The sequence below is a fragment of the Mchenga conophoros genome, linkage group LG3, assembly GCF_057382185.1.
Source record: "Mchenga conophoros isolate Kocher_MC1m ecotype Shallow Benthic linkage group LG3, M_conophoros_male_GT1.1, whole genome shotgun sequence".
Classification (NCBI taxonomy): Eukaryota; Metazoa; Chordata; class Actinopteri; order Cichliformes; family Cichlidae; genus Mchenga; species Mchenga conophoros.
In genome coordinates, this window is record NC_140528.1 from 29,506,962 (window position 1) to 29,534,391 (window position 27,430).

The 27,430-nt window shown below is 43.6% G+C and overlaps 1 protein-coding gene across 1 annotated transcript; it reads left to right on the forward strand.

The window, feature by feature from the left end:
- Positions 1–251: 251 nt before the first annotated feature.
- Positions 252–25,504, forward strand: LOC146578047 (protein NLRC3-like). The gene is made up of 10 exons (XM_085256223.1): positions 252–296; positions 3,742–3,857; positions 3,942–4,061; positions 11,027–11,105; positions 11,778–12,003; positions 12,202–14,008; positions 14,958–15,131; positions 19,245–19,415; positions 23,290–23,336; positions 23,494–25,504. Exons 1-10 carry the CDS (start codon positions 282–284, stop codon positions 24,021–24,023), a joined length of 3,285 nt encoding a protein of 1,094 aa, XP_085112349.1. The 5' UTR covers positions 252–281; the 3' UTR covers positions 24,024–25,504.
- Positions 25,505–27,430: the final 1,926 nt, after the last annotated feature.

Consider the following 27,430-nt stretch of genomic DNA (forward strand, 5'->3'; position numbering starts at 1 on the left):
GAAATGAGCTTTGAACAAACATCCGTTTAGTGCTGAAATATTCAAACGCTGCAGGAAGAAGAACAACAAAGTGATGCATGATGTTTGTGCTTCAAACAGGAAAACCGAAATAAATCACGACCTGCCAACAATCTGGGAGTTTCTGAGGTGCACCTGAACGCAGCACACAGTGTTTCGATGCTCGTGAGTGTCCTCAAACGCCTCTCTGGGTGTTTCCGTCCTGCTCAAAGTTTACTTTCACTTTCCTGAGCTTCGTGGAGTGGAGCTTGTTGTTGGTGTGTATGTTTGAAGAAACTGTAAGTTTGCTTTGTTTCCTCCTTTAACAGTTTGTCTTTAGGAACTTTACTGTTTGTTCAGCTCATGTTGGATTTCTTCACACAACAAACTGTGTTTGTATTTCCGGTCTCTCCATTAAAGTCAGTGTGTAATGTTTTTCAACGAGTGTGTGTCCGCCATTTTCTCTAAGTGTGTGTGATCAGATAAAACACGCTGAATGTTGGCTGAGCTCGACCGGAGAGCTCCGGGACTTTTTATTCGCAGGGACAGCAGCAGACGGAGAGCGGACATCATAAACGAATGTTTTGTTTACATGTGTGTTAGTGTTACGGCTGTGACCGTAATTGTGTGTGGATTTGAGTGTCTAGGTGCTCCTCCGGGATTGACGATTTGGCGTTGGTAATGTGTTGTTTTTGCGTGACTGTTATGTGTTTCCTACTTTACTTTGAAAGTCTGTGTCATCTTAGTGTGTTCAGTTTACGTTTCCTTGTCTCATCAGTTCTGATTTGCCCCAGCTGTGTTTCCCTCTTGTTGTCCATTCCCTGATTGTTCCCTCCATGTATTTAAGCCCTGTGTGTCAGTTGTCATGGTCGCGATCTTCTTCCCCCCCCGTTGTAAATAGTTTGGCGCCTTGCGTTGTAAATAAATATCATTTTGCTTTAAAGAAAATAGTGGTCGTTTTGGGATGATTTTTGTGGAAACCCGTATTAGTTTTTTTCTCGTGTGTTTTTGCGTTATTTTTATTTTCCTGCGTTGCACCCCGGTTGCCTAGGCCGGGGTGTAACATATGGGGGCTCGTCCGGGATCCGCTGGAGGGTCCGAGGGACCGCTCCAGCCTTCGTCGTCTTCGCTGGAGGGTCCGAGGGACCGCTCCAGCCTTCATTTGCCTTCGCTGGGGGGTCCGAGGGACCGCCTCAGCCTTCGTCGTCTGCTGGAGGGTCAGGGGGACCGCTCCAGCCTCCATCAGTTTCATCTGCCTCCGCTGGAGGGTCCGTGGGACCGCTTCAGTCTTCATTTGCCTTCGCTGGGGGGTCCGAGGGACCGCCTCAGCCTTCGTCGTCTGCTGGAGGGTCCGTGGGACCGCTCCAGCCTTCATCCACCTTCGCTGGAGGATCCGAGGGACCGCCCCAGCCTTCGTCGTCTGCTGGAGGGTCCGTGGGACCGCTCCAGCCTTCATCCGCCTTCGCTGGAGTGTCCGAGGGACCGCTCCAGCCTTCATCAGCTTCGTTTGTCTTCGCTGGAGGATCCGAGGGCCCGCTCCGGTTTTCCGTTTCCACTGGAGGACCCGTCCAGTCATCAGCGTCGCCTGCGGGACGGTGGCCGGTGCCGTATGGGCTGGACATGGAACGAACTTTTTTCGTTGGGGTTGTATGTTTTAAATGTTTGTTTTTTTGGGTGGGGGGTATGTTAGGTCTATGCTGGGTCAAGTGTGCTGCCTGTGCAGGTGTTTACCGATCACAACCCACTGATGTTCCTTTCCCAAATGTGCAACTCCAATCAAAGACTTATGCGCTGGTCCTTGTTGTTGCAAGATTTTAACTTGGGGATCAGTTACAAGAAAGGGAAGGATAACGTATTGGCTGACACCCTGTCTAGAGCACTGTCTCCTTGAATTAAACATTTTGGGGTTAATGTTAATTCTTGGGTAAGGGGGTGTTACGGCTGTGACCGTAATTGTGTGTGGATTTGAGTGTCTAGGTGCTCCTCCGGGATTGACGATTTGGCGTTGGTAATGTGTTGTTTTTGCGTGACTGTTATGTGTTTCCTACTTTACTTTGAAAGTCTGTGTCATCTTAGTGTGTTCAGTTTACGTTTCCTTGTCTCATCAGTTCTGATTTGCCCCAGCTGTGTTTCCCTCTTGTTGTCCATTCCCTGATTGTTCCCTCCATGTATTTAAGCCCTGTGTGTCAGTTGTCATGGTCGCGATCTTCTTCCCCCCCCCGTTGTAAATAGTTTGGCGCCTTGCGTTGTAAATAAATATCATTTTGCTTTAAAGAAAATAGTGGTCGTTTTGGGATGATTTTTGTGGAAACCCGTATTAGTTTTTTTCTCGTGCGTTTTTACCTTATTTTTATTTTCCTTATCTTTATTTTTCTACGTTGCACCCCGGTTGCCTAGGCCGGGGTGTAACAGTTAGATATAGATTCAACTTGTTCTTCAAAAAAGAAGAAGAAGAAAGTGGAGACATCAACTGTTGGCTCTGCTCCAACCCTCCTGAGCTGAGCTTCAGGTTTAAACCCGCCTCCTTCCAGGAAGCAGCTCACCTGTGTGTCCGTGTTTAGTGTCCGGGTGTGGCGTGGAGCCTGTAGTTGGTGTGCGTTTGAAGAAACTCTAAGTTTGCTTTGTTTCCTTCTTTAGCAGTTTGTCTTTAGCGTTATAACAGGACGTGGGACATTTATATTTACATAACATAAATCAGATCAGTGAATTAGGGTGCAAATCAAATAAACTGCTGATGTATGTTAGTCTTTATATGGCTCTGTTAAATAGCATGTTGTTATTGTTGATACTTCACAAAGGTCAGCTGTGCTGCATGGGGTTACTAGTTTTGTTTGTTTGAACTTTTATGAAGTATCCTTGGCTAAAGCACCCAACATCATAAAAAAGCTTGTTTCCCTCCTCATGAGTATGATGTCACATAGAGGAGGGAGCTGCTTGTGTTCTTTTTTCTTGGGTTTAACCCCAATAAGCAGCTCCCTCCACATTATAAGTCCTTCTGTATCTAATGTCTGCATATGATTCCTCATCTTCAAGCATGAGTATTTAAACTCTGACAGTTTTGCTTTGCTGTATCAAAATCCCAGGACCAAAAACATGTGAGGCTCAGCTTTGAGGTCCAAAGGGAGATCACATCTATATGAAGGCTAACATCATTTTTGACTTAAGTTAACTGAAATAACTGTTACAAGTTTGCTCACACACCATCAACATCCAACACACAAAAATTCAAAAGACGCTAAAGCGTGTTCTTCATGTCAGAGAGCTGCTCAACATGTTTTCATGTTAGTGTCTCTAGGACTTGATAAAAAAAGCCCTGATTTAATTCACTACCCAGGTTAAGTGGAATGAGTGGAATATTTCCCAAACAGAGAAATCCAATAACAAAAGATAAGATCAGTTTCTTTTTTCTATCTTCTCTTTTCTTATGATAGATTTATTTCTCTGAATCTCCACAGCAGCAGGTGGAGGAGATGATCATAGATTCTGTTTATAGAACCAAACTCAGTGGAAAGGCCAGACTTTAAGGATAATTTAAAACACTTTCAGACATCAGTATATGTAGCCACTGAAGCTGGTAGGTCTGAATTTCCCACGAGAAAGTTCTTTCATATAAAAGGAAAAAGGAGGAGGTGAGCACTCAGGGCACAGAGACCCCCCCCCCCCCCCCCCCCCCCCCCCGGCACACATGATGGAAAGGAGGATTTCAGTTGATGTGCACATGAATGATTTGTGTTTCCTCTGCAGGTAGAAAGTGTGTGTGAGCTGAGCAGCATGGATCAGTGTGAGGACAGAGAGGAGGGAGTCCCTCCCTCTAAAAGCACTCTGTGTGGGGAACATGAGAGCCAGACCAAAGCTCAGAGGTGAGATGACCATCTCTAACTGTCCATGACTCTTCTCCATGTCACAGCTCAGCACTCACATCACTGCTCCATCATTATTCACAGGAACCAACGGGGAACTAAATGCAAACATGAACCTGGACCCAGCTCTGTCTCCTTAAAGAGTGACCGGTCTAAAGCTGACATTATTGATTTTAAAGTCCAGCCTCTGTCTGCTGCAGTGAGGTGAGCTGTGAACTCTTTGATTTAACTGCTTGATGTTGTTGGATATAAACTGCAGTGCAAACACATCATTCCCTCAATCCCCTTTAAACTGTCTCTTAAAAACAAGCCTTTGGGTTCTAAACAACTGAAAATCGCCTTAAGCAAACCAGAAGTAAAACATATTAAAAAAAAATTTGGTCTTCTCCAAAGTGGTTAATGTAGTTGTTTGGGATCCGGCTGAGGAACCTTCACATTACAAATTTTAATACTGCATGAATTACTGGAAATAAAATGCCACAACAGAATGAAATATTTGCTTTGTGAAGAAACACCAGTGAAATAAAGTCATTAATTTTAAATCAGGCACGTGTCCTCCTGCAGAGAGGTAATGTGTGTGTAAATGTTGCTGTGACTCAGTGTTTGTGAATAAATCTCCATCATGTTTAATGTCAGCTCAGCTCTTTTTCACACACATTTCTATGTTTATATGTGAAGCGGTGTGTGTTGGACTGTTTCAAAAAACACAGCAATCAGAATGTACAGAATGGATGTTCTAGGAGGTGTTTCTGTTGCACACACACCCATCATGGTCAAGTGCATCGAGTGGTTCATTATGAGGCATATTAAGGCCCTGCTACCACCATCTTGGACTCATTGCAGTTTGCCTATTGCCCAAACTGGTCAACAGACGAAGCCATTGCCACCACCCTACATTTTGCTCTCAGCCACTTGGACAATAAGGACACATGTGTGAATGCTGTTCATAAACTTCAGTTCAGCATTCAACACAGTCGTTCCTCAGCACCTGATTGGAAAACTGAGCCTGCTGGGTCTGAACACCTACCGTAACTGGATCCTAGACTTTCTGATGGAGAGGCCTCAGACAGTCCAGATCGGTAACAGCATTTCCAACACCACCACACTGAGCAATGGAGCCCCTAAGGGCTCAGCTCAGCCCACTGCCGTTCACTCAGCTGACTCACAACTGTGCAGCAATGCACGGTTCAAACTACATCATCAAGTTTTCCGATGACACGACTGTGGTGGGTCTCGTCAGCATATAGAGAGGAGGTGCAATAGTTAACGGACTTGGCAAATAATTTACAGCCAAAGTATTCACTCACTGTGTCTCTACTGTTTCATTAGCTTAGCTTAGCTCGTAGCCGACTCGTTAGCACCACGGCTTCTTCACCAGTTCCTCCTGCACTTTCTTGCTCATTGTGTCAGATGTTTAGTTACTCCTCGGCCTCCTTTAGCAGTAATGATACTTGTAACAAATGTAGCATATTTGCAGCTCTGGAGGCCAGGATTACTGAATTGGAGACTTGGTTCCCCCCCGATACACCCGTAGCTAGCCAGGCCCCTGTAGCAGGCCCCTGTGCAGCCGAAGATGGCGTAGGCCCCGCTACCTGTTCCCCGGCAGACCCCAAGCAGCTGGGGAAAGAGGGCGGCTGGGTCACGGTGAGGAGGAAGCATAGTCCTAAACAGAAGCCATTCGACCACACGAACAGTGACCTGGAACTGGAAACCTCAAATCACAGGCCGAGGGGGCGGTGTGGCAGCAATTTTTCACACCAGCCTATGTATAAACCTTACACAGAGTTTCTGTCTGATTTCTCAGACCTTTTATCTGATTTAGTGCTCAGCTCAGATAAAGTAATTATTGTGGGTGATTTTAACATCCATGTAGATGCTAAAAATGACAGCCTCAACATGGCATATAATTTTTTCATTAGACTCAATTGAAGTATCTCAAAATGTAAAAGAACCCACCCACCACTTTAATCACACTCTAGATCTTGTTTTAACATATGGCATAGAAACTGAACATTTAACAGTGTTTCCTGAAAACCCTCTCCTGTCTGATCATTTCCTGATAACATTTACATTTACAATAATTGATTACACAGCGGTGGAGAGTAGACTTTATCAAAGTAGATGTCTTTCTGAAAGGGCTGTAACTAAGTTTAAGAATATAATCCACCCACTGTTATCATCTTCAATGCCCTGTACCAACACAGAGCAGAGCAGCTACCCGAACGCTACCCCAACAGAGGTCGATTATCTTGTTAATAACTTTGCCTCCTCTCTATGTTTAACACTGGATACTGTAGCTCCTGTGAAAACTAAGGTCTCTAATCAGAAGTACCTGACTCCGTGGTATAATTCTCAAACACGTACCCTAAAGCAGATGACTCGTAATCTGGAGAGGAAATGGCGTGTCACAAATCTAGAGGATCATCATTTAGCCTGGAGAAATAGTTTGCTGCTTTATAAGAAAGCCCTCCGCAAAGCCAGAACATCTTACTATTCATCACTGATTGAAGAAAATAAGAACAACCCCAGGTTTCTCTTCAGCTCTGTAGCCAGGCTGACAAACAGTCAGAGCTCTTTTGAGCCAACCATCCCTTTAACGTTAACTAGTAATGACTTCATGAACTTCTTCACAAATAAAATTTTTATCATTAGAGAAAAAATTACCAATAATCATCCCACAGATGTAATATTATCTACAGCTACTCTTAGTACCATTGATGTTAAGTTAGACTCTTTTTCTCCAATTGATCTTTCTGAGTTAACTTCAATAATTACTTCCTCCAAACCATCAACGTGTCTTTTAGACCCCATTCCTACAAAACTGCTCAAAGAAGTCCTGCCATTAATTAATGCTTCAATCTTTTTTGGTAAGTATGTTTATTGAGATGTTTTGATATAAGGAAAAAAGAAAGACACAAAAAAAACAAAAAACAGACAACATAACAACAAGGGCTAAAACACACAAATAAGACAAAATATTACACTGCAACGACAAAAATACTACTTCAACATCAGTTGAAGTAGTATTACTAGTAAAATTACTATTGTAAATTATTCAAAATTACTTCAACTGGCAATAAACAGAAATAAAACACTAAGGTGGTAGGCCGAGTTATTGGTGATCGATCAAACAGGACTTTGCTTTAATACATGGTCTAAAAATGGCTGCCACACATCAAAGAAATTACTAAGTTTGTCCGCTAATGTGTACCTAATTCTCTCCATATGTAGTAGAGCACTCAGTTCTGTTTGCCACATTTTGAATTGAGGTACAATATCCGACTTCCAGAGAGTCAAGATAATTTTCTTAGCAATTACCATTCCGAACAAAACTGCAGTTTGTGCAGCAGGGCTGAGGTGTAAAAGGGAAGAGGAAGTTCCAAACAATGCAATTATTGGGTCCGGCTCTAATGTGCAATTATAAATACCAGAAAAATATTTTAAAATGTCCAACCAATAGTTAAGCAATTTGGGACAAGTCCAAAATAAATGAGTGAGAGAACCTTCTCCAAGTTTACAACGATCATATATCACAAATCCTGTGCAGTTTAGTTTTTGAATAATGAAGTCTGTGAAGCACTTTGAATTGAATTAACTGATGCCTTACATTTATAGAGCAAGAATGGATCCTACACAGACTCCTCTCCCACACCTCATCTCCTATTTGCAAACCAAGCTCCTCCTCCCATGCCATCTTCAAAAAGTCAGATTCAAAATTTAAATACTCAGAAAAAGCTTTCACAAAACCAGAAACCAACTTTTTAGAATCCGGGGAGCTCAGAAGAGTGTAAAAATTGACCCCTCTTCCGGAAGAGATGGAAAATTAAGAGTACTCTGACGAACATAGTTTCTTATCTGTAAATAATGAAAGAAATGTGATGCGGGGAGAGAGAACTTGTTCTGCAACTGGGTAAATGATGCAAACTGCCTGTCAATAAATAAGTCTTTGACAGTAATAATACCTTTCTGTGTCCAGACCTCAAAAGAGGCGTCTAAACATGAGGGTGGAAATGCATGATTACAATATATTGGAGTATGGATCGAAGTATCTGGTAGAGCACAACCTTTTTTGTTCTGACTAAAGATTTTAACGCAGTTCGAAACTATAAAATTATTGACCTTGGTTCGTGGATTAGAGGATGAAAAAAGAAGAGCAGGGAGGGAACTATTCTCAACCCCACCACTCTCTATGACCACCCAAGGTGCGGTATCGGCAGACATGACCTTTTTGTACCCTTCCTGCCAGTAAGCAAGAGTTCTAGCATTTGCAGCCCAATAATAAAACTGAAACAGTGGCAGAGCAAATCCACCCTTAAGTTTAGACTTACAGTACATAGATGAACTTTTGATATCCTGTGAGTTTTAAAGCCCCAAACAAATGGTAATACTACTGAGTCGATCACTTTAAAAAATTGCTTATTCAAAAAAATAGGTAAATTTAAAAATAAATATAGAAATTTAGGAAGGGAAACCATTTTAATTACGTTAATGCGACCTACCATGGGAATAGGTAGAGCCCTCCATTTCTCAATGTCCTTTTTCAATTTTTCAACTTGTTTAAGATAATTCAACTTAAACATCGATTTAGGAACCTTAGGCAAAATAACACCCAAGTATTTCAATCTGTCTGTAATTTTAAAAGGCAAAACTTTCAAAATTGCAGTTAAAGCCACAAACTCACTCTTCTGCCAATTAATTGTATAACCTGAGATTTCCCCAAATGACCTCACCACATCTAAAAGTACAGGAACAGATTGCTCAGGATTTGACAAGAACAAAACAACATCATCCGCATATAAAGAAATGTAGTGCTTGATATTCCCCAATCGGACAGGGTCAATAGAGGGCTCATTCCTAATGGCTACTGCAAGAGGTTCAATAGAAATTGCGAAGAGCAAAGGGCTCAAAGGGCAGCCTTGTCGTGTCCCGTGGTGTAAAAAAAGAAAAGGCGCTGATCTATCTTGGTTAATAAGAATGGAAGAAGAGGGATGTCTATATATCATATCAACCCATGATATAAACTGTTCGCCTAAACCAAACTTCTCCAGTACCGAAGCATATAGGCCCACTCGACCTGGTCAAACGCCTTTTCAGCATCTAAGCTCAGTACTGCGATCTTGGAACCTCCCTAGTGCCTATGATACATAGTGTTCATCAACATTCGAACATTAAAGAAGAAAAACCTCTGGGGGACAAACCCAGTTTGATCCGGATGGATAATTCATCCAACATGTCCATTTAATCTGTTTGCCAAAATTTTAGTGAAAATTTTCATATCCAAATTCAACAAAGCAATAGGTCGATAAGAGGGACATTCTGTTTCATCCTTTCCTTCTTTCAATAACAAAGAAATATTAGCTTCATATAGCGTATGGGGAAATCTTTGAATATGGAAAGAATGCTTAAACATTCTCAATAAAAGCGGGGCCACCTTTTCAGAGTATTTTTTATACAGTTCAATGCCAAACCCATCTGGGCCTCGGGACTTTCCATTGGGGAATTACTTAATAGCTTTCGAAACTTCTTCAATAGTAATATCTGAGTTTAAAGCCTCTCGTGCAACGTCATTCATTTTCGGGAGATCCAGCTTCCCTAACCAATCAGTAATATTGCCCCATGATTTCGACATATAGAGCTCTTCATAATATTCTCTAAATCGCTCATTAATAGCTTTAGGGCTAATTAAAATTTCGCCTGATCTTGATTAAATTTTGTGTATAGCCCTACTGGCCTGTAGGCCTCTTAGCTGCCGAGAAAGAAGCTTATGGGGCTTATCTCCAAACTGAAAATGCTTCTGTCTGATCCTAAATAGCTGATCTGTTACTTGACTAGATAAAATTGTGTTATACTCAAACTTCCTTTTAATTATGTCTTGGAAAAAAAGAGGGACAAGAGGAGGCCTTGTGGTCCTGTTCTGTGTTAATTCAGCTTCTATTTCGAACAGGCGTTTCCAGCGTTCTTTTTTTTTAACGAAGATTCAAAAGAAATAATTTCTCCTCGCATTACCACTTTAAATGTTCCCCATAAAATCGAATCAGAAATGTTTATCATTAGCTTCCAAGAAATCTGATATTTTAGTTGTCATAAATTGGCAAAAGGATGTCTCACACAGGAGTGACGGGTGAAAACGCCAGTAACCCTGTTGTTTCGTACCACAGAAGTCCAGGACTAAAGAGGTTGGAGAGTGATCCCAGATCAATATGTTATGATAAGTTGAGCATACAACTTTAGACATAAATTTAGAATCAAGCAAAAAATAATCTATTCTGGAGTACGATTTGTGCACTTATGAAAAATAAGAGTAATCTCTAATCTCTTAATGCTTCAATCTTAAATATGATCAACCTATCTCTAATAATCGGCTATGTACCACAGGCCTTCAATCTGGCTGTAGTTAAACCTTTACTTAAAAAGCATCTCTAGACCCAGCAGTCTTAGCTAATTATAGGCCAATCTCCAACCTTCCTTTCATGTCAAAAATCCTTGAAAGAGTAGTTGTCAAACAGCTAACAGATCATCTGCAGAGGAATGGCTTATTTGAAGAGTTTCAGTCAGGTTTCAGAGCTCAGCACAGCACAGAAACAGCTTTAGTGAAGGTTACAAATGATCTTCTTATGGCCTCTCACAATTATACATGCTTCCCTTAGCCTGAAATGCTCGCCTGATAGTGACACTTAAGTATGGGTCTGTTGATTGATTTAACTGACTGGCTTCAAGTTCCACACCACATGGCCGCTGGACCTGCTAACCGGTCCTTCCTCGCTAGACTGCTATTACAATCACTGTCTTGCAAGCTCCATGACCTGGATGACTGAGAAACTACACAGAGAGTTATGTAGTTTCCAAGGAGTCAGGTATGGATGGCTAACTCTGTGCCTTAATCCTGGCAGGTTAGAAAACACTAATGACACATGTCATCTGTGTCATTACAGTTAAGATAATTAGACCATTGGAAATATTACAAAAGATTTACCAGTCTTTATTCTTGTAAGAGCTCCAGGTATTTAGTGGTGTAAGCTGGTTTTTTTCCTTTTCCATTTCTCTTCTTTTTTTCTTTTTCTTGTTTTTGCCAGCAGCATTAAGATGGTGTTTTCTGAGAGCCAAAACTCAGCATTTCAAATATTGATCTTTCTCCTGTGTTGAACTAATTCTTCATGATTCCTCCACAGAGTGGGCCAGCAGAGCTCAGAGGTTCCCAGAAGTCAGTCTACCCAGCAGCATCAAACACAGCTGGACTCCATATTTATGGTCTGTACATGTTCAACATCTATTCTATTCAGTCATTTCTCAAAAAGAACGGCTATTTATACTTCAAACATATTGCAAGTATTAGTTTTTCGTAGTATTAATTGAAAGATAAGACAAGTTAGAAGCACAACTAAACACTGTTTCAAATAAACAATGAGCTTTAGCAGCTGGGCTGGTCAAAAAAATGTGTTTGTAATTTTATCTATACCCATGACCACCTTGACACATATTGCTACAGACAGGTCCTTTAATTTTTGGCTGTCATGGTAGTGTCTAATAAACTATGTAAGCTGGATAAATGATTGGAAAACTTTAGAAAAAGTTATTTATCATATTATTATAGCATTTATTCCACTCTAAACAATGCAAAGTTGAGTTATCTGATCTCAGAATTTGATTTCTTTTTTCTTTTTTTAAACATTCCAATTTAACAACCTCCCTTGAACATACTGACTACAATTACCATGATGTAGCAATATTCACTCTGTTTCCAGAATCAAAATATGCTGTGGACTGCAACAGAAATATGATTATGACAACACCTTCATATCTCCTGGCTATTTCTGTCTGTTGTTCCTGGTCTCCCTCTGTTCATTGTTCCTCTCTTCTTCCACTGCACCACCAGTTGAGGTTGTAATGTAACATATTAATTGACACAATACTCTATTCCAGCTACTGCAGGACAACATCATCACTTTTGTGAAGAATGAACTGAAGAAGATTCAAAAAGTTGTCAGTCCAGATTATCTGAAATACTTGGAAGGTCAGAGAACGGTTGAAGAGAAAGTGGGTGAGGACGAGGAGCAGAGGAATAGCAGCAGAGAGGCATTTGTGAAGATCACATTGGACTTTTTAAGGAGAATGAAGCAGGATGAACTAGCTGACCTTCTGCACAAGAGTAAGAGGATTTCTATAAAGATTTAAGCTGCTGGTTGAACAGGTTGTTTACTAATGTCTAACCCTAAAGTGATAGTCAAACATAAATATAAAAATTCTGGACTGATATTTGTTGTCTATTCTGCTGTACAATGATGCGAATGTTGTTGTGATTTGGCGCTATATAAATAAAATTGAATTGAATTATTCTTTCTTTTAGGAACTTCTAATAGAGACGTCTATTGGAGTGAGTGTAAACTTAAATCTACCCTGAAGAAGAAGTTCCAGTGTGTGTTTGAGGGCATCGCTAAAGCAGGAAACCCAACCCTTCTGAATCACATCTACACAGAGCTCTACATCACAGAGGGAGGGACTGCAGAGGTCAATGATGAACATGAGGTCAGACAGATTGAAATGGCCTTCAGGAAACCAGACAGAGCAGAGACAAAAATCAGACAAGAAGACATCTTTAAAGGCTCACCTGGAAGAGATGAACCAATCAGAACAGTGCTGACAAAGGGAGTGGCTGGCATTGGGAAAACAGTCTTAACACAGAAATACAGCCTGGACTGGGCTGAAGACACAGCCAACCAGGACATCCAGTTCATATTTCCATTCACTTTCAGAGAGCTGAATGTGCTGAAAGAGGAAAAGTTCAGCTTGGTGGGACTTGTTCATCACTTCTTTACTGAAACCAAAGAAGCAGAAATCTGCAGCTTTGAAGACTTCCAGGTTGTGTTCATCTTTGATGGTCTGGATGAGTGTCGACTTCCTCTGGACTTCCACAAAACTACAATCCTAACTGACCCTAGAAAGTCCACCTCAGTGGATGTGCTGCTGATAAACCTCATCAGGGGCAAGCTGCTTCCCTCCGCTCGCGTCTGGATAACCACAAGACCTGCAGCAGCCAATCAGATCCCTCCAGAGTGTGTTGGTATGGTGACAGAAATCAGAGGGTTTGCTGACCCACAGAAAGAGGAGTACTTCAGGAAGAGATTCAGAGATAAGAAGGAGGCAAGCAGGATCATCTCCCACATTAAGACATCACGAAGCCTCCACATCATGTGCCACATCCCAGTCTTCTGCTGGATCACTGCTACAGTTCTGGAGGATGTGCTGGAAACCAGAGAGGGAGGACAGCTGCCCAAGACCCTGACTGAGATGTACATCCACTTCCTCGTGGTTCAGGCCAAAGTGAAGAAGATCAAATATGATGGAGGAGCTGAGACAGATCCACACTGGAGTCCAGAGAGCAGGAAGATGATTGAGTCTCTGGGAAAACTGGCTTTTGATCAGCTGCAGAAAGGAAACCTGATCTTCTATGAATCAGACCTGACAGAGTGTGTCATTGATATCAGAGCGGCCTCAGTGTACTCCGGGGTATTCACACAGATCTTTAAAGAGGAGAGTGGACTGTACCAGAAAAGACTGTTCTCCTTCATCCATCTGAGTGTGCAGGAGTTTCTGGCTGCTCTTCATGTCCATCTGACCTTCATCAACTCTGGAGTCAATCTGCTGGAAGAACAGCAAACAACCTCCCAGACACGTGAAACAAGAGAATCTGCAGAGACACACTTCTACCAGAGTTCTGTGGACAAGGCCTTACGGAGTCCAAGTGGACACCTGGACTTGCTCGTCCGCTTCCTCCTTGGTCTTTCACTGCAGACCAATCAGACTCTCCTACAAGGTTTGCTGACAAAGACAGGAAATAGTTCACAGAACAATCAGGAAACTGTCCAGTACATTAAGAAGAAGATCAATGACAGTCTGTCTGTAGAGCAAAGTATCAGTCTGTTCCACTGTCTGAATGAACTGAATGATCGTTCTCTAGTGGAGGAGATCCAACAGTCCCTGAGTTCAGGAAGTCTCTCCACAGACAAACTGTCTCCTGCTCAGTGGTCAGCTCTGGTCTTCATCTTACTGTCATCAGAAAAAGAGCTGGATGTGTTTGACCTGAAGAAATACTCTGCTTCAGAGGAGGCTTTTCTGAGGCTGCTGCCAGTGGTCAACATCGCCAACAAAGCTCTGTAAGTAAATATGTACTCATTTTAAAGACTTTTGTAACAAAATGATACAGGGAGTGCAGAATTATTAGGCAAGTTGTATTTTTGAGGAATAATTTTATTATTGAACAACAACCATGTTCTCAATGAACCCAAAAAACTCATTAATATCAAAGCTGAATGTTTTTGGAAGTAGTTTTTAGTTTGTTTTTAGTTTTAGCTATTTTAGGGGGATATCTGTGTGTGCAGGTGACTATTACTGTGCATAATTATTAGGCAACTTAACAAAAACAAATATATACCCATTTCAATTATTTATTTTTACCAGTGAAACCAATATAACATCTCCACATTCACAAATATACATTTCTGACATTCAGTCTCTGAGTATTGCACACCTTGTGCTTTTGGGCACTCCAGTGATGTTGCAGCTCTGAAATATGGCCAAACTGGTGGCAAGTGGCATCTTGGCAGCTGCACGCTTGACTTTTCTCAGTTCATGGGCAGTTATTTTGCGCCTTGGTTTTTCCACACGCTTCTTGCGACCCTGTTGGCTATTTTGAATGAAACGCTTGATTGTTCGATGATCACGCTTCAGAAGCTTTGCGATTTTGAGACTGCTGCATCCCTCTGCAAGATATCTCACTATTTTTGACTTTTCTGAGCCTGTCAAGTCCTTCTTTTGACCCATTTTGCCAAAGGAAAGGACGTTGCCTAATAATTATGCACACCTGATATAGGGTGTTGATGTCATTAGACCACACCCCTTCTCATTACAGAGATGCACATCACCTAATATGCTTAATTGGTAGTAGGCTTTCGAGCCTATACAGCTTGGAGTAAGACAACATGCATGAAGAGGATGATGTGGACAAAATACTCATTTGCCTAATGATTCTGCACTCCCTGTATGAAGTGTATTTCTCTTGTCTACATGAAACAATAAAACTATTTTCAATAATAATTGTTTCAGACTAAGTGGCTGCAACCTCTCAGAGAGAAGCTGTGCGGCTCTGTCCTCAATTCTGACCTCCCCGTCCTCTAGTCTGATGGAGCTGGACCTGAGTAACAATGATCTGCGAGATTTGGGAGCGAAACTTCTGTCTGCAGGACTGGAGAGTCCATATTGTACACTGGAAACTCTCAGGTTAGAACTCAGACAGTCAAGCAGTCATTTACCCTTCAGAAATCAAAAGTGTAACTGGCTATTTTTCACTAACTGTAATGTGACCTTTCTATTCTTTTACATTAAAAGAAAATGTCTCGTTTGTTGGCATTCTATTCAACACAACCTCACGTTTAAATTGGCAGTTTCTTTGTTTTTTTCATTTTGATGTACTGCCTTAACACAACCTAAAATCTCACAAAAAACACTTAAAAACAATGTTTTTTATTTTTATTTTTTAGCATTAAATCACCAACATGTTTAAGAAATCATTTAAAACTTTAGCCGCTAATATTAACTAGAGCAAAAATGTACTGCTATTGAGTATAGTTTACCTTTCTTTCACTAGAGGAAGCCAAACGCACCATGACTGTAGTTTGCCATTCATACCACTAGATGGACTGTAGTTTCATATTCATTTCAATAGGACCAAAATTTGTGCAGAAATTTCATATATAAAAAGTATAAAGGGTTATAACCATCAAAAGTCATAGAACACCATTTGCGATCAAGCCAGACGAAACTATATAACATATTTTAATATCCCTCCGACAGAAGACAGAGACGATATGTTATCTGGTTACCGGGTGTTTTTTTTATTTTTTATTTATAAGAACAGTAACACAGGCTACCGTGGACCGTAGCCAATGCCAAAACTACAAGGGAAAAAATGTGTTCCCCTGAATCAAAACAAAAGTTTTTACAGAACCCCCGATAGAACCATGCCCAGAAAGCGACGCAACGTGTGCCGAGTTTGTGACACTGGAAAGTCCACAACGGCCTGAACTTTTTCAGTCACGGGCCATACCTGCCCTTGTCCCACTTGCTTGCCCAAATAGGTAATAGTAGCCTTCCCGAACTCACATTTAGAAAGGTTGAGCGTGAGGGAGGCATCGTTGAACCGCCCAAACACCTCAGAAAGTGTTGCGAGATGTTCAGGCCACAAGGTAAAATAGACAACCACGTCGTCCAAGTATGCCTCGCACTTAGACACTCCACACAGCACCTGCCGCATAAGGCAGGTGCTTTTTTTTTGGCCTGTCCCGTTTGGCTCTTTTGCCATCAGAATTGTTGTCTAAAGGCAAAGAAAGATGCCCAACGGATTTACTTTACCAAACTGACCATCCCAGCCTTGCCGTAATGGTCCATTTGATTCACCTTTATTGTTTATTTTATTTTCACTTACTGAATACGGGACAGACTTGACTGGGGGAAAGAAGGGGAGAAAGAAAGAGGGAAAGAGAAACAGCTGAGAAGAGGGACGGGGGAGAAGGGCAAAAGACAAAAACCAACAGAACGGGCAGAGAAAAAAAATGCATATATCAATCACCTGGATCACCTGCTGAGAAAGATAAAAGAAAGCAAGCAGAAGAGAACAAGAGTAATAGAATAAACAACATCACAATGATATATGGGAATATGACAGTAAATACTAAATGTTAAACATTATTGTGCAGCACATAAGATCAACAGAACACAGTGTGCTTTGAGGTAGGAGCCAAAAAGGGTGTAGTTTGTGGGTGTGATCACCCGTGTGTACACCTGTGAGCATGGACGCGCTTGTTTTTTGTTTTTTTAAAAGGTTCCTTCATGTAATAATCTGCTAGAGGGTGTGGGGGGGCCACAGCCCCGTCCTCCAGGGTGTGAAGCAGGTGTGGAGGAGATCAAAACTCCAGACATCCAGAGGCCCCCAGAACACAAGAGACCAAGGAAGACCAACAGAGGGGCAGCTGCGCCACTGTCCCGGAAAGAGCTGAGGAGAGTCCCAGATGAGGGCTCACTCAGCAGCCGCGGAGCAGAAGCCAGGGGGAGTTGCAGTGACGCGCCCGTGAGCTCCGCCGGCAGCCAGCTGCGCCTGAGTGACCGAGCCCCAGGCCGAGAGGCCGGGGGCACCCCACCTCCGAAGTGGCCCGAGCGAGCCCCAGGCTCCAGGCCCCGATAAGCGGCCGCCAAGGAGTGAGCCGGTGTGTACCTGGACGCCCATCCCCGGACACAAAGAACCACCAACGCACCGATGTCTGAGGGGGTCCGCCACTGGCAGGGGAAGTGGTGGTAGGGGGAGATAGGCCTCCAAACCTTGGAGGGCCTGAGATGTCCCCAGAGAGGTGGCGCCTGACACCCAACCTGACATATAGACACAGACATACAGGCACACACAGATACAAACATCCATTCCCACCCTCATGCTCTCATATGCACTTACTCCACACTCAACCAACGTGGAGACAGACATGAAGAGACGTTGTACACACGATCACACTCCCCAAGCGTACTCTACAAACCGGGTCTAGGTGCCCTCGCCCCTGGAGGCAGAGATCTCCAAAGCCCTAGGTGTTAATGGAACCTGCCAGTACCCCTTTAATAGGTCCAGCTTTGTAACATACTGAGCAGAACCAACACGATCGAGGCAATCTTCCATCCGCGGGAGCGTAAACGAGTCTGGTTTGGTAACCGCATTCACTTTCTGGAAATATTGTCCGCTATCGCTACCAGAATACAAGGCGAGCTCCACGCGTCATGACTGGAAATAGCAAGGCCATGCTCAATGAGATATTCAACTTCCTACTGCATCAAGCTCCGCTTTGTGGTGTTTACACGATAAGCGTGCTGTTTTATCGGCCTGTCAGTTTCCACCGTGATGTCGTGACACAGGACAGATGTTTGCCTACGGTAGTCAGAAAACAAAGGTTGATGAGCTTTCACTAACGCAAGGACATCCCTATGAGCAGGGGGTGGCAAATGAGAGCGGGAGGACTCCAAAGTGGCCAACATCTCGCAATTCCAATCTCCGAGCCCCCAGTATACAGCCACTTTTTTCCATCAAACCATCGTCTTGTGGGTGGTACTCTGTGGTGCCCAGAGCAAATTACATCACCGGTGGCGAGCTCTTTGGACACATAACATTTGAGCATATTAACATGACACACTTGCAACTTTCGCTTCCGATCAGGCGTTTTAATGACATAGTTAGTATCACTTATTTTCCGATCCACCTCATAAGGACCAGAAAATTGAGCTCGAATGCTAGACACAGTCACTGGAAGCAAAACCAGCACCTTCTCCCCCGGGGCAAAATTCTGAACCACGGATTTCTTGTCAAAACGTGCTTTCATAATGCCCTGGGCTCGCCTCAAGTGGTCGCGGGCCAACTGCACGAGAGAGACATTCCTTAAAAGCACACACATAATCCAACACATTATCCTCCACCCGATGCGATTCGGACAATAATTTCTCTTTAAGTAATTGCAACGGCCTGCGTACCGTGTGTCCAAAAACAAGATCAGCTGGGCTGACACGGAGGAATTCCTGCTTGGCTTCTAGAACGGTAAACAACAATAAGAGAAGCTAACTCAGAGGAGCGATTGCTTACGTAGCCCCCAAAAACATAACTAAACAACAATCACTTACCTCCCTGACTAACTAAACATGAGAAAACTGTACCCAACTGAAAAGGCGATCCACTCGAACTTCCTCATGACTTGCAGAGCAACACAGGGCATGTCGCAGCCCCAGCTGGTTGGGGTAAAACCGAGGATGGATGATTGCCGTCCTCAACCGCGCCGTCTTATACTCCTGGTGTACCATCTTCGGGATCCACCACTCCTGGAGGCGCACCTGCACACTCACATTTACATGTCATAATCCCAGCCCACGACGGCAGCCGTAACAGCAGTGTGTGTGACATTCCATCATTGTCCAACTGTTCTGACACACACACCAAACAAACAAACAAAAAATGTCTAAATTGCACACTACCTACTAACTGTGTAAATTCTCTGTTATGACTGGTTTTCCTTGGTCTATAAAAAAAAATATTACAATATTACATATCAGAATTTGATGAAATTGTCTATTTCTTCTTAAACAAATAAAACAAGAAATCTCACAAAGTTTTCTTCAGGTGTTTGAGGGTGCATGGAATTTATCCAACAAGTCTACATGTATCTTGTGGACTTGGCATTTGACTATCATTCATTTGTTTGTGACAAATAAAATTTGAATTTGAATGGGTATTTTATCCATAAAAATAATTGAAAATAAGCCTTTAGTGAAGTTTTAACAAATGTATTGGTTTTTTTGTGTGTGTTTATATAGTCTATCAGGCTGTCTGATCACAGAGGAAGGGTGTACTTCTCTGGCTTCAGCTTTGAGCTCCAACCCCTCCCATCTGAGAGAGCTGGACCTGAGCTACAATCATCCAGGAGACTCAGTCCAGAGTTTGTTGGCTGGACTGAAGGATCCACATTGGAGACTAGACACTCTCAGGTATGGAGAGAATGTCTGATAGAGGAGGAAAAGTTGAAAACATCTGCTGTGTCCTACATTCAGTTCCTGATTGTTTCATGCAGATGTCACAAATGAAGGGAAGTGCTTGCTCATTACAGACAATCTAAGGAGCTTGAAAAGAGCAACTGGGCTTTTTCTTGCAGACATTTCATATGAGAAGCTTCTTCAGTTCTAAAATAAAATTTTGGAGAGACTTAGGTATTTAATTTAATTTAAAATTTGTTTATCCCTAAAAAGGGTCGTTGACCCATTATTAATTATGTGCCTCACCACATGAGCCAAGGTGTGAAATAGATAGAAATGTTCAGCTGAGTCTTTCCCTGTAAAGGTAGCAGCCATCTCTGTCCCACATCTTGGGTAGCACTGCTCTGTTCTGTCAGGGTCCCATGTATGGGGTGGGCTATGTTGTCCAACAGGGATGACATCTTAGCCACCATTCTCCTTTCTCCATTCTTACTCACCACCTCCACTGGGTCTAGAGGGCATCCTAGAACAGAGCTGGCCCTCTGGATCAGGCTGTTCAGTCTCTTCCTGTCACCAGTAGAGATGCTGCCGCCCTAGCAGACCACACCGTAAAAGATGGCTGAGGCCACCACAGAGTCATAGGTCTTCAGGAGTGGGCCCTTCACTCCGAAAGACCTCAGTCTCCACAGCAGGTACAGCCTGATCTCCCCTCTTCTGTAGAGGGTTTTTAAATTGTGAGTCCAGTCAAGTTTATTGTTCAGATGTACACCAAGGTACCACAGCCTCAAAATGTCCATACCTTGGATGTTTAGTGGTTGAAGTAGAGGATGTTTTTGGTTGTGGAAGTCTACCATCAGCTCCTTGGTTTTTCTTGTGTTGATCTGGAGGTAGTTCTGCTGGCACCAGTCCTCAAAGTCACTGGGTGAGGTGTTCCGGAACATGCCCAGAACACCTTACCCAGGAAGCGCCCAGGATGCATCCTTGTCAGATGCCTAAACCACTTCAGCTGGCTCCTTTCAATGTGGAGGAGAAGCAGCTCTACTCTGAGCCCCTCCCAGATGGCTGAACTTCCCTACCCTCTCCTATCTCTAAGGGAGAGACCAGCCACTGTCGGAGGAAGCTCATTTCCACTGCTTGTATCTGTGATCTTGTTCTTTTGGTCACTACCCACAGCATGTGACCATAGGTGAGGGTAGGGACGTAGATCAGACAGGTAAATTGAGAGCTTCACTTTTGCGCTCATCTCTCTCTTCACCACGACGGACTGGTGCAGCGGCTGCAGCATCAATCCGTCTGTCGATCTCCAGCTCCCTTCTCCCATTACTCACAAACAAGACCCCGAGATACTTAAACTCCTCCATTTGGGGTAGGAACTCGTCCCCAACCCAGAGTGGGCACTCCATCCTTTTCTGGCTGAGAACCGTGGCCTCGGATTTCGAGGTGCTGATCCTCATTCCCACTGCTTCACACACGGCTGTGAACCGTTCCAGAGTGAGCTGGAGGCCATCAACCGATGAAGCCAACAGAACCACATCATCCACAAAAAGCAGAGATGAGATTCTTAGACCACCTACGTGAAAGACCTCCGCCACTTGGCTGCGCCTAGAAATCCTGTTCATAAAAATTAAGAACAGAATTGGTGACAAAGGGCAGCTCTGGCGGAGCTTATCCCCCACAGGGAACAAGTCCGAATTATTGCCGGCAATGTGAACCGAGCTCTTAATGGTTGTATAGGGATCAAATAGCCCGTAGCAATGGGCCAGACACCCCATACTCCCATAGCACCTCCCACAGGACACCCCGAGGGACATGGTCGAATGCCTTCTCCAAGTCCACAAAACACATGTAGACTGGTTGGGCAAACTCCCATGCCCCCTCAAGTATCCTTGAGAGGATAAAGAGCTGGTCCAGTGTTCCGCAACCAGGACGAAAACCGCATTGTTCCTCCTGTATCCGAGGTTCGACTAGCGGACGAACTCTCCTTTCCAGCACCCTTGTATAGACTTTCCCAGGGAGGCTGAGGAGTGTGATTCCCAATGTAGTTGGAACACACCCTCCAGTCCCCCTTTTTAAAAATGGGGACCACCACCCTGGTCTGCCAGTTCAGGGGTACTGCCCCTGATCTCCACGCAACATTGTAGAGGCGTGTCAACCAGGACAGCCCTACAACATCCCGAGCCTTCATGAACTCGGGGAGGACATCATCCACACCAAGGGCTCTGCCACCAAGGAGTTGTTTAACTGCCTCAGTGACTTCGCCCCCGTAAATTGGCGGGTCATCCCCCTCATCCCCAGACTCTGCTCCCTCCTTGGAAGACGTGTCAGTGGGATTAAGGAGGTCGTCCAAGTATTCCTTCCACCGTCCGACTATTTTCTCAGTCGAAGTCAGCAGCGCTCCACCAACACTATCCACAATACTGGTAGACGCCTGACAGTTTACCAGAATCTCTTTGAGGCAGTCCAAAAGTCTTTTTCCATGGCCTCTCCGAACTCCTCCCACACCCAAATTTTTGCTTCAGCCACTGCCTCAGCCACAATCCACTTTGACTGTCGGTACCTGTCAGCTGCCTCCAAAGTCCCACAGGCTAACCAAGCCTGACAGGATTCCTTCTTCAGCCTTGTGGCTCCCTTCACCTCTTGTGTCCACCATTTGGTTTGGGGAATACCACCACGACAGGCACCAACCACCTTGCGGCTGCAACTCAATGCTGCAGCTTTGGCAATGGAGATGCTGAACATGGTCCATTAGGACTCAATGTCCCCAGTCTCCCTCTGGATGCTGTTGAAGCTCTGCCGGAGGTGTGTGTTGAAGATTTCACGGACTGGGGCCTCTGGGAGGCGTTCCCAGCACACCCTCACTACATGTTTAGGCGCACTGGGTCTGTCCAGCGTCCTCCCCAGCTCAGCCCCTCTCTTTACCTGAGTGTCCAGAACATATGGTCGCAGGTCTGGTGATACGATTACAAAATCAATCATCGACCTGTGGCCTAGAGGGTCCTGGTGCCACATGCACTTATGGACACTTTTATGTTCGAACAAGGAGTTTGCTATGGCCAAATTGTGATTTGCACAGAAGTCCAATAAGAAAACACCACTTGGGTTCAGATCAGGGAGGCCGTTCCTCCCAATCACGCCCCTCCAGGTCTCGCTGTCATTACTCACGTGAGCATTGAAGTCTCCCAGTAGGAAAACAGAGTCTTCAGGTGGAGCACCCCACCCAGGGACTCCAAGAAGGCTGGGTACTCTGAACTGCAACTCGGCGCATAAGTGCAAATGACAATCAGGACTTGTTCCCTGAACCTAAGGCGCAGAGAACAAACCCTCTCATCCACCGGGAAGAACCCCAATGTACAGGCAGCAAGCCGAGGGGATAGTAGCATACACACCCCAGCCCGCCAGACTGAGACAGAGTCCACCCCCTCTCCAGGAGACTGGTTCCAGAGCCCAAGCCATGCGTAGAGGTGAACCCGACTATATCTAGCCGGTACCTCTCAACCTCATGCACTAACTCAGGCTCATTCCCCACGAGAGAGGTGACATTCCATGTCCCAATTGCCAATTTTGGTAGCCGGGGATCGGTCCGCCAGGGCATCTGCTCCTGGCTGTCTCCCGGCACACAATGCACCCGACCCCTACGGCACCTCATGCGGGTGGTGGGCCTGCAGGAGGATGGGCCCATGTCCCCTCTTCTGGCTGTGGGCCTCAGTAAACCTATCCGGGGCAGGATAAACTGTTGTCTCAATGTTTTCCTCATAAGTGTATTCGTGAAAATGTTGCACTGTTCCTTTATCAGTGTCTAACAGTATGTATATGAGAGCCATGTAATGTCCAGTTGTGTATGCTGAAAGAGACTGTGCTGGTCTGACACCCCCCCCCCCCCTCCTTTCAGGGTGGAGCCTGCTGGAGTCCAGTGGTTGAGACCAGGTCTGAGGAAATGTAAGTGGGTTTTTAATGTGATTCATGAAAACAAAGCAGCACACATTCAACCATCTTCAAACTGTCACATCACTCATTTACATCTCTGATGTCAGGAGTCAATCAATGAACAGATGATCAATAACTGCAGCTGGATTGTGTTTGTTCTCTCCATCAGATTCCTGTCAACTCACAGTCGATGCAAACACAGTACACACAAAACTCCAACTGTCTGACAACAACAGGAAGGTGGCACATGTGGAGGAGGTTCAGTCATTTCCTGATCATCCAGACAGATTTGATTACTGGCCTCAGCTGCTGTGTAAAAATGGTCTGACTGGTCGCTGTTACTGGGAGGTCGAGTGGAAAGGAGGGGTTTATATGTCAGTGAGTTACAGAAGAATCAGAAGGAAAGGAGACAGTAAAGATTGTTGGTTTGGTTACAATGATCAGTCCTGGAGCCTGATCTGCTACGATGATGGTCCTCATTCTGTCTGGCACAATAGCAGAGGAACATCCATCTCCTCCTCCATCTCTGTCTCTAACAGAGTAGCGGTGTATGTGGACGTTCCTGCCGGCACTCTGTCCTTCTACAGAGTCTCCTCTGACAATCTGATTCATATTCACACCTTTAGCACCACATTCACTGAAACTCTTTATCCTGGGTTTAGATTCAGGTATCTTGGTTCCTCAGTGTCCCTGTGCTGAGCTGAGTTTAAAGTAGGGCTGCTCAATTAATCGAATTTTAATCTCGATTACGATCTGGGCTTTCAACGATCATTAAAAATGACCGAGCCGATTATTAGCCCCTCCCTCGTGCTTTACTCTCGCGCTGCTCCGTGTGGCAAATCGAGCGCACCTCCCTGCATTTCGAACACGCGTCACAACAATTAAGAGCAGCGGTCTCCAACCTTTTTTGCGTCACGGACCGGTTTATGCCCGACGATATTGTCATAGACCGGCCTTTAAGGTGTCGCGGATAAATACAACAAAATAAAACTAGTACCGGTACCGAAAAAAAGAAAATTTATTCCTAACACACGTGAAAAGACCAAGGAAAACCGAGTAAATGATAAAAATGATAACAAAATAACGCTGAACACTGATAAAAACCCTGAAAACTATACATTTCACACCTGAGCCTCAACTCTCGCGGCCCGGTACCAAACGATTCACGTACCGGTCCGAGGCCCGGGGGTTGGGGACCGCTAATTAAGCGGACCCGAGGGAAGCTCGGAAAGCTAAGCCGAAGTTATTTGGAGAGGAGAGTGACTGCCATTGGTTGAAAAGAGAGGTAAAAAAAACTTCAGTGGTGTGGAAACATTATGGGTTTGAGGGGTCAGACGTGGATCAAGTAGACATAGTGTGTAAACTTTGCTACAGTGTCTTAGCTGCACCACAGAGCAACACTGCACAGTTCACTAAACACAGATGTTTACATTTTTCATTTATTTTTATTTTGCAAACATTTGCACTGTTATCAGTATTTGCACTATTTTATATTATTTTTTGACAATCTTTAAAGTCATTATTCAACACATTGTTATTGTTAAATAAATATCGTCAAATAATCGAGATCTCAATGTCAGTGAAAATAATCGTGATTATCATTTTTGCCATAATCGAGCAGCCCTAGTTTAAAGAGTGTCCTCCTGTTAGAGAAACACTCTGACTGTTGAACAGATAGTTCAGTCTGTACATGTCTCTCTTTCACACAGAAACATGTTTTCAGATTCATGGATTCAATCAGTTGATGTTTGAAACTGTTCTAAATGATTCCTTGTAAACTTCTTCCTCTTCAGTCCTTTAAAGATGGAAGCTCCCATTATTACAGGATCCACATGTTGTTTTTCTGTCTTTTTACACTCAAAGTTTCAGAGTGAATATCAATATGTTGTTTTTCTCTGAAGCTCAGTTCACAACCAGCTCCTCTGCATTTTCAACAAGTCTGAGCTCATTAAAATGAATCCAAATGTTTGATTTCTCTTTCTTAATGGGATGTTTCCAAACTCTCCACATCTTTTACTCATTGTTGGAAGCTCATCATTTCAAAATGTTTCAGCCATATAAGCTGAAAATATTGGCTCAATTGTTTTGAATGCAGTTCAAGCAGAAAATGATTGTATTGTACTGAGGGATCATAATGCATGCGGCTTATCTAATAAACAGCAGACGCTGATTATTTGAAACTAGTCTTGTGTTTTTCCCATTTTGAACAAGAACAAGAACATGGTGCAGGATGTTGGTAACAGCTTCGTTATCAAACTCTTAGAAACATGTAAATATCTGTGTTTAGCACTGCGTATGTTGTGTATCACTTTAGTTTGTATGAAACATGAAAAATATCACAAAGGGTCCTGGTGAAGAATATGCTGGAATTTGGTGACAGAGATGCTCTGTATCTCATTGTACAACTGTATAGTGACAATAAAGGCATTCTATTCTATTCATTCTATTCTTTGACGTCAAACTTTTAGAAGCCGTTTCATTGTTTATCATGCAGCTCTAGTTTGATAAAACGCTGCATCAAAAACACAGGAAATAATGTCACATGTTTATTTCCACAAAGCAGAATGAGTCTATTGCTGACAATAAGTGATGTACAAACAGAGTGAGCATTTCTGAGCCCCCCAAAATAAACTGAGAAGTTCACTAAATGAAAAATGGACTGTGAGCTCAGTTCCTTCATCATTAGTATGTATTATATATGTCTATGTATTTTATTACTATAATATATATCAGGTACCACTGCTGCTAGTTTCAATCATTGTGCAAATGTGCTGTTTATAAGGTTGGAAACCTGCAGTCAGCTAAGACTGAAGAAGTCACCTGGATCAGTGACCAAACGTTTCTCCCACTGAAAACGTCCAGATGAGCAGAATCAACCTTTTGGGATCAGCCAGCAATGCAGCTGTCAGGGTTGCTGGGTCATTGACCCAGTGGTTTCAGTTTGTTCATGTTCAGTTTATTTTGCCACATCAATGTTGTTCTCACTTCCTGTTTTTCCCGTATCAGCTCGTCTCTCATGTCGTTAGCCAGATTATGTTCAGCTGTGTACTCACCGGTCTCTCATTATCATCCGCATCAGTCTGTGTATTTAAGTCCTCAGTTTCCTCCAGTTCTTTGTTGTGTCATTGATGTTGATGTTGTCTCTCCGCATGTATGTTCAGTTCAGTCACCCAGTCAGTCATTTCAGTTCATGTTCTGTTCATCCAGCCTACCTACAATAAAACACCATTAACACCATTATCCTGCACCGTGAGTCCAGCGTTTGGGTCATGTCTTCCTCACCTCCACACACGACATGCCTGACAGAATGACACGACCCGTGAGCGGCAGGAGGCAGAGCTCTCCTTGTGGGCAGAAAAGCTTAAGGAGAGACAGACGCCCGTCATTAGATTTACTGCAGAAACTGGATCAAACTGGATCCAACTGGAGCTCTTGTTGGGATCCAGGGTGCAGCACGTCTGTGCTGAGCAGAATGAATAAAGCCAATAAGATGTCTCTGTATGAGGAGGCGGGGTCACAGGAGGTTCACAGAAACTCTGCAGCAGCATCATCAGCTCACATGGAAACTTTGATGATTCACTTCTGTGGTGTTTTTACAGAAACACGTCACAAAATTAGCTCCGCCTGTTTTGTGTGTGAGCTTTGAGTTTCTTGTCTTCATCCTGGATTCTTGTGTTGCTGTTTTTACACACAGCAGATATTTCCTGGTTGCTTCCTTGATGATCACATGAAGCTTTCTGAAGCTTGGATTGAAAACGTTTCATTACTCAAAGCTTTCCAACACAGGCCTCTGTGCTGCCATCTAGTGGAAAAACATATGAAGTGCAGCGTGAAGCTACATTTATTTATAACATACTATAACCCATATAACTATATGTATAGTGTATTATGTAGGTTTTAGAACTGAGAGGTAAATTGCTGATGGCCTGGCTTTTATTTATGTTCCCCATGGTTCACCAGCTCTCACACAACACCAATGATCCACGTCCTTATAAACCTCCGAATCAGGTCCTGAAGCAGTGACGTCCTGAGTGAAGACCTCACTGATCACATGACTCTGGTCACCTGGACTCAGTGTTTCTGAAGCAGTGTGCTGGGTTTTTACA